We start from the raw sequence: 10,618 nt of genomic DNA, 5'->3' as shown, positions 1-10,618 counted from the left end.
GGACCACAACACTTCAACCCTGAGCCGTATTCAACGTAAATACTCGACGTGGTGGCGGAAGGACAAGACGCAGACTGACAGAAGGGAACGCGGCGCACTGTAGAAAAGAGGTTCACATTGTTTTTTGGAATGCAGGAAGTCTTTAGCCCACCACCACCCAACCCAACCCCCCCGCCCCACACACACACACAAAAAATGAAAAACCGTTGTTGCCTCCAGATGCCTTCAACAGTCTGAGGTTTCTCCAGGATGTCCTGGCGACTTGCAGCGAACATTGATGGTTCAGTTAACGGACGTCCCAGGATCTCTGCATCTTGAAAGCAACCTGAACTGGATTTGATTTTTGGTGTTTTTTTTCTCTTGGCTTGCCAAAAAGGGTTTCAGCAGGAGTTGGGTGGGGGGAGGGATTTTTCTTTGCTTGATTCAAGCCACTGATTTATTTTTCTCAGCCGTGTAAGTAAAAAAAAAAAAGAGCGAGAGAGAGAAAGAGACGACCCGCCTCCCTTTCCCCTGAGGGAGGTGATATATGTTCCGGTCGGCCTGTAACATTGGAGTGACAGTTTGTTCACACAGGGGCTGCTACTCATGGCCACAGTACTATGTCATGTCTTCCTCCTCTGAGCAGTAGTCCCGGCCCTGAAAACAATAACACAAACACACACACACATACACACACACACACACACACAGTCCAATACAGTGAGTACATGTGGCACACATTTACATTCAACAACATACGACTGTTGTCAATCCATGCATCAACATTCAGGCGAGCAATGCCTATAACCACACTTTCAACCAAATATATTCTTTATTTTCTCACAGTAAATATGAGTTCTGAATATTCGAGCTTTGAATAAAACACAAACTCAGTGTCATGAGGTTTCGATATGCAAGCGTGCACAGAAACAGGTGATGTATGCAAAATAAAAATTCTTAGACCACTTTAATGTATTTGACAGTAAAAATGCATTATTATTATTATTATCAGCATTATTATTATTCAACATATAGCATAATGTGTTTGTTTTTAATAATTTATTAACCCTTGATCCTGACAGTGGCCCAATAACATTCTTGTACTTCATTTTTATCAGACAACCATATCCCACTGGAGGTTCTTTATTTCATAGCAATCCTCGCTATGTTTGCATCAGTGGCAAGGAATGAGGTATTTTAGAGGAAAACCAACAGTGTAGTATGTGGCGTTGACACTAAATATAGCAGTGTTCACACTGGAGTGCAGGGAAATGTCATCAAGTGCAGGAGCGTCGTGACTCAAGTGTTATGTATAGCCAGTTGCTCCATGTCAAAATCAAAATAGGTGCACCTTTAGCTGTAAGCACTAATGCAAGACGTATCTTCAACACAGGAAATTACATAAACTTCCCGGTGTGTGCAACAGAGAAACTGCTTTTCTGAGCAAGCGACTTCACAGCAATCAGTGCCACATGTTTTCAGCAGCACAGCCCTAAATAACCACGCTGGCTGGACGGGACAGATTGCTGCTGTTTAGAGTCACTATTCTGTCATCTGTTGTGTCCTCATTTGGACAGATTTGGTCCCAATGATGGGATAATCCTTCATTCTGTCATTCCTCTACCCATAAAACAGAAAAAAAAAAAAAAAGATAAAATGATCTGATGATGATGTCTGTTTACCTTTTCTATTTTCTCATCAAGCATCCTGAAGAATTCCTGCTGACTCTCTGAGGAGTGGATGCTCCTGCAGCAACAGAACATACAGGTGAGTGGGTATTCACATGATTACCGTGGAGCATATTTCATAATTTAAAAAGAACAGGCTGTGGGTGTGGCCTAAGCTGAGAGATGTATCATTGAGGATAAAAGTGTCAACTGTGACATCACAGGGGTGACTTAAAGACACTGGTATACCAGTGGAATACATTATATTATAAGGGATACATGGTATTTCTGCCAGGATCCAACCTAGCTACATTTAAGTCTTAAGAGGAAATGCGCCCCCTACAGTAGAGGAGTATAAAGGCAGTTTGTAGGCTTCCAATTGCTTGTTTAGGGGATAAACATTAAATGGCTCTGGTTCTCTGGGAATAATGTAATAACATCATCAGTCAGCCCTGCTTACAAAATCTTTCCATTCCCATCCGACGCTTCTTCATCCATTTGTTGGCCTTTACCCAGAAGAGCACTTTTCTCCTGCAGAACCGGCAGGAAAAGGAAACATTCAAGTGAAAAAACAACAATACACATTACATTTAACACAAGAAATGTGTGTCATGACTGATGCCACACTGGCATAAGCCTTATTATCCTCATCACCAACCATACAGTATGGGACGAGCGACTCACTGTGCTCTCCTGGCCGTCGCCTCCTCCCTCATCCCCGCTGAGGTACTTGACCTTCTGCAACCCCTTTGTCTTGTACTCATCTGTGACAGAGCGAGCAGCAGCAGCAGAGAGTGGAAAAAAAGAAATTGTGATTTCGCACCACGCCAGGGGCCAGTGGTGGCAGTCACGAAGAGGACGAGCCGCTCTGATCAGTGCAGCAGTCCTTTGGGGTTAGGGGTTCTCACAATTCAGCACTTGGCAAAGTAATTACGTGCTCGAATTCTCACGCTCCAGAACTAAATCCTCTCACAACAATGGCTGGCAAACACACGGGCCTGTCAGCCTGATCCCTCTCTCTGCCTTCGTCCTCCCCATCCTCTCTCTCACACAGGCAAAGCCTCGCTCCCGCCAGCTACACGTTTTACTCCTACACAATAAAAATAGGAAAACACACACACAGGGATGGCGGCAAGGTGGGCACGTCGTTGTCGCCGCTCCAATTAACGCTGCTGAAGTTCTAAGTCACTGTCAGTGCTTTATGTTTGGTAGCGGAACACTTTTTATTTATGTTTGGCAGCTGCTGCGGCAGATGTAAACAATTGTGCAGTTTGATGTTAGAGATGGCAGGAGCAACATGTAGGTCCGACATTTCCAGTGCAGCTTGAATGAACAATGCACCAATGAAAGGTTCCTTTACGGTCTGACAGCCGATAAAATCTAAATTGTGGGACACATTTACATTTGTTAATATGTGAATCCAACTTTGAATTAAACATGTCAAAGACTCTTCATGAGTGTCAAGGGCAACTTTTCACATAAATAAGACATCAAAATGTCATGTCTTTAATGATTATGCCTTCAGTCCATGCAGTCTAGGAATATAACAATAAAAACAACCTGAATAGCAATGAGCTTAGCCAGACTGGCACTGGATTACACATTTGATTGACGTAAAATATTTAATGCTATTACAACAACTCGACTCTTTTGGCATATTAACATCTTCGACAACCTAAAAATTCGACATTGTTACTGCTGCTTGTTAACTGGCATTGTCTAACGGGTGTGATTTCTTTTTATCAGTTTGAGTGAGTATATCATAATCAAAACCTTCTGTGCCAGCTAACATTTATATGAAGATTAAAGAGAGGATGGTGATGTGAGTAGGATGGAGGTGCACTGACCAGAGAGGAGGTCCCCGTTGCTGTAGGACTTATTTTGGGCCTCCTCACCGTTGGGCACGGCAGACACCTGCTTGGCAGAGGTGCAGCCCATCTCCTCCTTCTCAGCTGCTCTCCTCCTCACTCCTGGGCATCGCTGGCACACCTGGAGGGGTTTGAGAACTGGCTCACTGTTCATCCTTAACACTGAAAAGGGGGGATGTGCATGCTGTACAAGTACAAAGTGCAAGGCCAGCCTCTCGACTCTCAAAGTCAGCTACACTTCCTTATTTCGATTATTACGGTTTATTCAAAAGGAAAGAAGAAAACCCCTTCAGCTTGGGAATCACCAATTTTTCATAATCAATTAGTCATGAAGCGCCCCACCCATGAATTAGGTCCGCGAATGGGGGGGATAGACGCGTTCGCCGCATTGAGTCACGCACTCACCGGCGCGGAGAAGCTACCAATCAGGACGTGCGCACGGCGGTGCCAGCTGCCACCGCAACAATACGGCCTTTCATGCGGGTAAAAGGATGCCACCGTGCCAAGCAGCCAGAGGAATAATGGGAGGGGGCGGGAGGGCTTTCTGTGGCGCTCAGAGGATTAATCTGTGGCTGCGTACAAGTGCTCCATCTCTGTTATGTCGCCATCAAACAGCCGAACGAATAAGGCCCAGGTAATGGTACACTCGGCAGCAAGACTTGCAAATAAAACCAGTGTTAGTGATAATACAGAATTATTGGGATGTATTGAGAAATAGATCTACGTGGGCGCACAGCTGCACAGTCAGCTGCCCCGCACACATCGCATCGTCTGGTTTTGAAAGGCGAGAGACGCACAACAGTGGCACTTCATCACATCAACAGTATTTTCACCGAAACAATACGTAAAAGAAATGCATTTTACCAAGACTGCAGAAATAACGAGCACAATAAAAATAATAATAATAATAATAATAAAAAAAAATCTTTTTTCTTTTTTTACAATAATAAGGAGAAACCGATCCCGATACCAATAATAACAAAAGGGGATGTGAGGAAAGAGCAGCCATTGCATCGCCGGCAGCAGCGGGTCACACCGACACGATGCGCGGAACCGAATAAACCCCACAATAGAATGCAAAATACAGACGGAGCGCCGGGGGCGATGAACGGTACCTCTCTGGTTTGTCCATGACTCTTTTGAGGGGGTCCTTCCTCTGGTTCAAGCTCCGGGAGGGGTTCACTCCTGCCAGGGCAGCCACACAGACCGCAGCGGCACCTCACGGTTCAGTGCGAGCAGCATCAGCGGTGGGGATGCAGTGGCTCTGTCTGCCAGCTGTCTGGTCAGACCGCCTGAGCTCATGGCCTCATACTCCCGTTAAAGTGGTAAAACTGTGGCCCGTTGCGGATGAAATGGGCGGGTCCAAACACTGACTTCTGAGGAAGATTCTACGAAGGGAGGGATGACAAATAATTTCACTTTGTTTTACATTAGATCTTTATAGTCGTTCAACGCGATTTGACTGTGAACGTGCCTATTTTTGTCCCAAGTTGGCACACGGGCATTTATTCGGCGACGCACCAGGAACTTCCGCCCATCCTGCCCCTCTCTCGGAAACAACCGAGTTTGACAGCAGACACAAACAAAGTTTTTTGAAGTAAGAAGAGCCTTGCTGAACTGACACTTCAAGCCGCTGAGTATCTCACTCTCTCGGTATGATTTCACTGGTAATGATCGCTCGTGTGGCGGACGGACTTCCGCTCGCCGCGTCCATACAGGAGGATGAGCAGGTATCAATGGAAGCTAGCTTCTTCATGTAGCCGCGCCATTGGACTCCATTCAAAACACTGTCAAGTTTAGCCATCTGCTTAATACATTTTTAGGAATGACCCTTAACCACTTGTTGTTTGACATTAAGTAAATACAAATGTGATAATATGCTAAATAATTCATTTAGTAACAAATCGTATACTTTTTTTTTATTTCATCATGCGATGAAATTAACAATATTAAAGTAGAAGACGCAAAAAAAAAAAGAAAAGAAAAAAGACCAAAGTGACGTGAAACGTTCTGTATGCATTTTGAGTGCATTACATTGATGCAATTGTCTGTTTTGTTTTAAATGTAAATTACATTTCGAAGAAACTGTAAGCTTCTGAATTTGGTGTTGAACCTTCCAGAAGTTTAATAGGCAACAAAAACAAGATTTCAGAGGCAGTAGTGTTGTTAGTAACTTGGAGGGAATAGCAGCGCCCTTTGTGACATTTTTTCTGGACCTTTATAGGGCACACTGTCTCAGAAGTGGACAGAGTGAATAAATCAATAAATGGAGTTTTCTCAATTTGGGGAAACTTGATTATTATGGTGAACATTAGGAAATAGTCCTCCTTTGTTTCTTCTTTGTTACCAGCTAATCTTCTAAGGTGTGTGTGTGTGTGTGTGTGTGTTACACTCTGGAAATCAATCCTCCATGATGTCAAAAAGGGTTAGCTGGGCTAACCCTTAGGCTGCTGATGCCCCTCCTAACTCGTAACTAATTAGTGACAACATCCCAGCTAATAATTGATCTGCCCTCTGCAATCGCCTTGTTTTTGTCTCCTTCGTGACATGTAAAGAGTGTAACACAAAGTTAAAGTCCCACTGATTGTTCCATCTACAAAAGTTCCTAAACTTGTTCCCTTAGCCTTTGGTAAGACCTTCCACCACTGAGCTGGAAGCTAAAACCCAGGCTTTTCTCAGGAGGCTATAAACAGAAAAATGTTTTTGTCTAGAAATCTACAGAGGTTTTTCAATGGCAGACTGATCCATAAGTCTGAGAAACAATATACAATAGATATGGATATTACAGCATTTAAAATCTGAATGTTGATATTCAACCTGTGTTTCCACTCAACCAGGAGGGGAGAGACCTCCAGCAATACCAGAGTCAAGCCAAGCAGCTGTTTCGTAAATTGAATGCTCAGAGTCCCGAACGCTGCACCCTGGAGACTGGAGACATGAACTTTCAGTAAGCTGTCCATGAGAATGAAATGACTTATGTGGCAACATTTTAGCCTAACCTGTGCTTTTTATTCATAGCTGTTTCATAGCAGAGAGTATCTGCTACCTGATCCTCTGTGAGGGTTCATTTTCTAAAAAGACAGCTTTTGCATATCTCGAGGACCTTCACAATGAATTTTTTGACCAGTATGGAAGGAGGGTGCATCAAGTGACGAGGCCATACTCATTCATTGAGTTTGGTGAGATTTGCCATCACACAATATTTAAAAAAACAAGAAAAAACAAAAATGTATTTTTAATAAGATTGTGTTCTCCAAACCCCCTTTCTCGCAGACACATATATTCAGAAAACAAAGAAAGCCTATGTTGACAGCCGGGCTAGGAGGAACCTGAGCAGCATTAACACAGAGCTACAGGATGTCCAGAGAATAATGGTGGCAAATATTGAGGAAGTTTTGCAACGAGGGGAGGCGCTCTCTGGTAAATGCATAAATACAAACAAGAATTCTAAATGTCATTATCCTTCTGTTAAACATGTTGAGTGTGGGCAACTTTGCAGGCAGTGTTTGCATTTCAATGTCTCATCATTACACTTGTTTCTCTCAGCTCTAGACACTAAAGCCAGCAATCTGACAGCTCTCTCCAAAAAGTACCGCAGCGATGCCAAATATCTCAACACCCGGTCCACATATGCCAAGGTGGCAGCAGTGGCGGTGGTCTTCCTCACACTCATCATTTATGTGCGCTTCTGGTGGCTCTGATGGACTCCGAAACACATGCCAACTGGAGAAGCCATGGTCAGATCAGGTTATTATTGTTACACACCACGGTGCCTTTAAGCATCTTTCCTGTCCCCACTGAAGGCACTGAAACTCATTCCATCTTTACTATATACACACACACATTATAAACACTGCCTCTAAACTGTGGCTTCCTGTTCAATAGTGCACTCCAGAAGAAGTTTTTTCATGTTTACACACTGGTGTAGGGGTTACATTTATAGTTTCAACATTAAAGAGAAACACATGCAAATGTTTTTTTTTTTGTAAAGTCTTACTGTGACAAAAGAAAGTTTATTAAGTTTACATTGTAACAAAGCCTTTTTAAAATAATAAATATTTATCAAACTGTTCTGTTCTTCTTTACAGCTGTGTATGACAAAGATCACTTTCACCCATATAGGCAGGATGACTGTTACAGTAAACTGGTTACAGTAAAGCTGTGTTGCTCCTGTAGTCCTGCGTCTACATGGCTGCATTAAAATAAGCCTGGATCCCTCTTTTGAATCATTGCAATGGTGGATAACGGACTGGTTGTGACAAATGAGCAGGAAACAACTGGACCTGCGTTCCCTTGGTGCTTGAAAGGAGTAGTCCTGTTCCATAGTAGGCAGGAAGAATGCAGACAATACAGTTTCTCAGAAGAAAAAAAAAAAGAATCTGCTCTTCCTGTCTTGTTTGTGGCACCACAGGAATTATTTATTCCTATAATGTACGAGGAGATGTGTTAATCACACTCTACATTAACAAAAGAAAAGAAAAACAACTCCAGTCCTTAAAGGTGATGAATTATCCAATTATGTCTGACTACATCCTCAAGCCATGATGTCAAAGTCGTCCCTCTGAAAAAACAAAAACAAAACAACAGTTGACAATTGTAAAATCTTCCATTTATATGTAACCCAGAATGTATTTAATAAGTTAAACCGATTTCAAATCAAACACTAAATGGATGGCTGTGTCTTACCATTTCTCAATTTCCATCATTTAAAAAACTTACCTCTTCATTATAATTCATGACATGCTGCTTTATTTTGGAGGAATCCACCCAAGTGACAAAATCTTCCATATTTCTAGAAAAAAACAAAACAAAAACTTAGTAAAACTATTGGGAAGGCGGTGGCAAGACAAAACATAGTGTGCACTCTAACCTTGTGATGAGAAATGCTGGATCTGTGACAACATCTGGACCAACTCGAACATCTGGTATTTAGTGAAGGACAACATTGCAGACACAAGTTCTATCCTTCAGACAGAACTCACCCAAGATAAAATAACTTACAACAGAGGTTGACTGAGACAAAGAAAAATACACCTCAGGTTGAAGCTTTTGACTCAAAGTCACTGCATCAACAAAGGATACGTCCTTGTTCGATGAAGGTGATGGCTGTCTTCAAGTTCTGTGCCATACGAAGGTTCAGCATGATGCTCGGCAGCCTCCTCCTGCAGGAGTCACAAAGGTGATCCCATTCACACACACAAGCAGAGGTGGCAAAAGTATTAACATTGTGTACTTAAGTACAAGTATGGATACTTAAAAAAAATACTTGGGGAAAAGTAAAACTACTTATTCAACTCTTTTAATAATAAGAAAGTATAGGTTCTGAAATGCACTTAAGTAAAGAGTAGAAATTGTATTTTTTTTTTGGCCATTAACAAAATGATACATTCAATGTTGATTTTGCAAAAATGAAAAAGTTGTGACAGAATCATCGGAACTGACCATAGTGTTCCAAAAGCCGAGGTAGTCTCAAATGGTCTCCTGTCTCTAAAATATGATCCACCTTTCTATTTAGCCAGTAGTCACACAACAGCAGTGTTCAAATAGCGCAACTTAAAGCAATAACAACAAGGAATGACTTTTAACAAATTTGTATCTTTTTAACACAAAAGTAACAAGCGTGTTTTTCCAATGTAAGAAGTAGAAAATAAAGGTATTGTAGGGAGTAAAAGTAAAAAGTAGTCAGATATAGATAGGTAAAGTACAGATACCTGAAAAATCTGTTCAAGTACAGGTACGAAGTATTTGTACTTCGTTACTTCCCACCCCTGCAAACAAGTTGCATACGGTCATGCTGTGAATAAATAACAGGGTAAATGACGAGACCCACCTGCAGAATGAAGAGGCTGTGACTTTCTCTGTGAGAGACAGATCCTGTTTGGTTGGGATGAGACCAATACCGTACCTGATGTGGGAAAATACAATAACACGACAGAGTTGTTGAACGTGTTAGTAAGCAGAGGAGGAAGGTCGGGGAAGGATAATACGAGCTGTAGCGCGTACAGTTTCTCCAGTAGCCGATGTGTGCACTGAGCTCTGAAGCCGTCCTTATCATCCAGGTCTCTGATCTTCTTGGCCAAGTCTCTGACGTTTCGACTGAGCTTGTTGTACCTAAAACACAAGCGTCAACGGCGTGTTGGATATTGTCACTGCATCCCGGGCCAACCATAGTTTTGAGCACAACCTAAAGCTCAAAACTACATCGCATAAGTATCCACAGGCACAAAACAAGTCACGTGTCATGCCCAGTCTGACTTAGGCATTTGATTTCAACGCTATAACAACGACAAAACGTGTGCACACGACCTGTGTGATCGAGCCCAGCGAAACAGCATATTGTAGCAACAGTCGCTTACTTGGTGTAGTCCTCCCTCTTCTCGATGTGATACTTCCGTAGCACTTTGATTTCGTGTAGGTTGTTGTCCACCTCCCAGTTAACGAAGTCAACTTTCTTCAAAAGCTTTTGCTCGTGGTATTTTAGTTTACGGACCATTTTTGCATTTGATCAAATCGGTGCGGCTCGGCAGCGGAAGACACACCGGATACACGTGCTATTCTTCCTCGACCTCAGATCTTGGGTTGACGTTAAACTACAGCGCCATCATTCGGTTTTTGATACGTGTACCAGCGACAAAAACGTGTTGTTAAAAAGACGATAGTCATCATTTTGAATAAACTATGCTTATATAAATTTTCTGTTTTACAGCATTATTATTAGCATTATTTACAACAATATGCGTTTAGTGTTCCTTTTGTTATTATCTTCATTCATTTGTTTTGAAAAGAACATTTAAGAGACAGACAAAATACAATTTTATTCCAATGGACTCTGCAGGCTTCAAAAGGGCAGACAAGGCTTGACTCCCAACCATAATCTTTTTTCCTAATCTATTTTGGTAATATTTTTCTGTAGGAATGGGAATTCTGAATGGTTTCCAAACGTGTGGTGAACCAAACGGGAACCCGAGTTATGTTTTTGGTGTACAATCCATGTGTCATGCAAACTATTTTTTCTTAAATGTATTTTTACTTAAATTAATCAACTCCTCATTAACAGTTTAATGACGGACTGCTTCACACACACAAAAAATACAGTTATCAAAT

General features: G+C 42.1%; 3 protein-coding genes across 5 annotated transcripts; 1 reads left to right on the top strand and 2 right to left on the bottom strand.

Annotated features, from left to right (window-relative positions):
* Positions 1-198: 198 nt before the first annotated feature.
* Positions 199-4,786, bottom strand: LOC142884897 (uncharacterized protein C1orf21 homolog). The gene is made up of 6 exons (XM_076020879.1): positions 4,630-4,786; positions 3,494-3,635; positions 2,331-2,410; positions 2,107-2,177; positions 1,662-1,725; positions 199-636 (listed from the first exon to the last, which is right to left on the bottom strand). The coding sequence occupies exons 2-6, from the start codon at positions 3,582-3,584 to the stop codon at positions 598-600; spliced, it is 345 nt and encodes a 114-aa protein (XP_075876994.1). The 5' UTR covers positions 3,585-3,635; positions 4,630-4,786; the 3' UTR covers positions 199-597.
* Positions 4,787-5,033: 247 nt separating this feature from the next.
* Positions 5,034-7,727, top strand: sec22ba (SEC22 homolog B, vesicle trafficking protein a). 3 transcript variants are annotated; one of them, XM_076020870.1, is made up of 6 exons: positions 5,034-5,244; positions 6,352-6,461; positions 6,533-6,693; positions 6,788-6,934; positions 7,061-7,251; positions 7,603-7,727. In XM_076020870.1, the coding sequence occupies exons 1-5, from the start codon at positions 5,170-5,172 to the stop codon at positions 7,213-7,215; spliced, it is 648 nt and encodes a 215-aa protein (XP_075876985.1). In that variant the 5' UTR covers positions 5,034-5,169; the 3' UTR covers positions 7,216-7,251; positions 7,603-7,727. The 3 variants fall into 3 exon arrangements, with proteins under 3 accessions (XP_075876985.1, XP_075876984.1, XP_075876983.1); XM_076020869.1 differs by having other exon boundaries at positions 7,061-7,261; XM_076020868.1 differs by having other exon boundaries at positions 7,061-7,672.
* Positions 7,728-7,907: 180 nt separating this feature from the next.
* On the bottom strand, positions 7,908-10,073 carry imp3 (IMP U3 small nucleolar ribonucleoprotein 3). Its single transcript, XM_076020872.1, has 7 exons — positions 9,871-10,073; positions 9,518-9,625; positions 9,345-9,419; positions 8,597-8,676; positions 8,385-8,436; positions 8,234-8,306; positions 7,908-8,075 (listed from the first exon to the last, which is right to left on the bottom strand). The coding sequence occupies exons 1-7, from the start codon at positions 10,005-10,007 to the stop codon at positions 8,049-8,051; spliced, it is 552 nt and encodes a 183-aa protein (XP_075876987.1). The 5' UTR covers positions 10,008-10,073; the 3' UTR covers positions 7,908-8,048.
* Positions 10,074-10,618: the final 545 nt, after the last annotated feature.

The sequence above is a fragment of the Nelusetta ayraudi genome, unplaced genomic scaffold (genome assembly GCF_046127955.1).
Source record: "Nelusetta ayraudi isolate G7.1 ecotype Tasmania unplaced genomic scaffold, CSIRO-AGI_Nayr_v1 ptg000011l, whole genome shotgun sequence".
Lineage (NCBI taxonomy): Eukaryota > Metazoa > Chordata > Actinopteri > Tetraodontiformes > Monacanthidae > Nelusetta > Nelusetta ayraudi.
This window is presented reverse-complemented; position numbering and strand designations above follow the sequence as displayed.

Bases quoted from the DNA above. Each gene is read 5' to 3' on its own strand.
- sec22ba (XM_076020870.1), top strand. From the start codon at position 5,170: ATGATTTCACTGGTAATGATCGCTCGTGTGGCGGACGGACTTCCGCTC. The intron at 5,245-6,351 runs GTATCAATGGAA...CCACTCAACCAG, and splicing joins CCATACAGGAGGATGAGCAG to GAGGGGAGAGACCTCCAGCA. The intron at 6,935-7,060 runs GTAAATGCATAA...TGTTTCTCTCAG, and splicing joins ACGAGGGGAGGCGCTCTCTG to CTCTAGACACTAAAGCCAGC.
- imp3 (XM_076020872.1), bottom strand. From the start codon at position 10,007: ATGGTCCGTAAACTAAAATACCACGAGCAAAAGCTTTTGAAGAAAGTT. The intron at 9,626-9,870 runs GTAAGCGACTGT...CTTGTGTTTTAG, and splicing joins AAGAGGGAGGACTACACCAA to GTACAACAAGCTCAGTCGAA. The intron at 8,307-8,384 runs GTTAGAGTGCAC...GTTTTTTTCTAG, and splicing joins CCAGCATTTCTCATCACAAG to AAATATGGAAGATTTTGTCA.
- LOC142884897 (XM_076020879.1), bottom strand. From the start codon at position 3,584: ATGGGCTGCACCTCTGCCAAGCAGGTGTCTGCCGTGCCCAACGGTGAG. The intron at 2,178-2,330 runs GTGAGTCGCTCG...CCGGTTCTGCAG, and splicing joins GCGACGGCCAGGAGAGCACA to GAGAAAAGTGCTCTTCTGGG. The intron at 1,726-2,106 runs GTAAGCAGGGCT...CTGTTGCTGCAG, and splicing joins GATGGGAATGGAAAGATTTT to GAGCATCCACTCCTCAGAGA.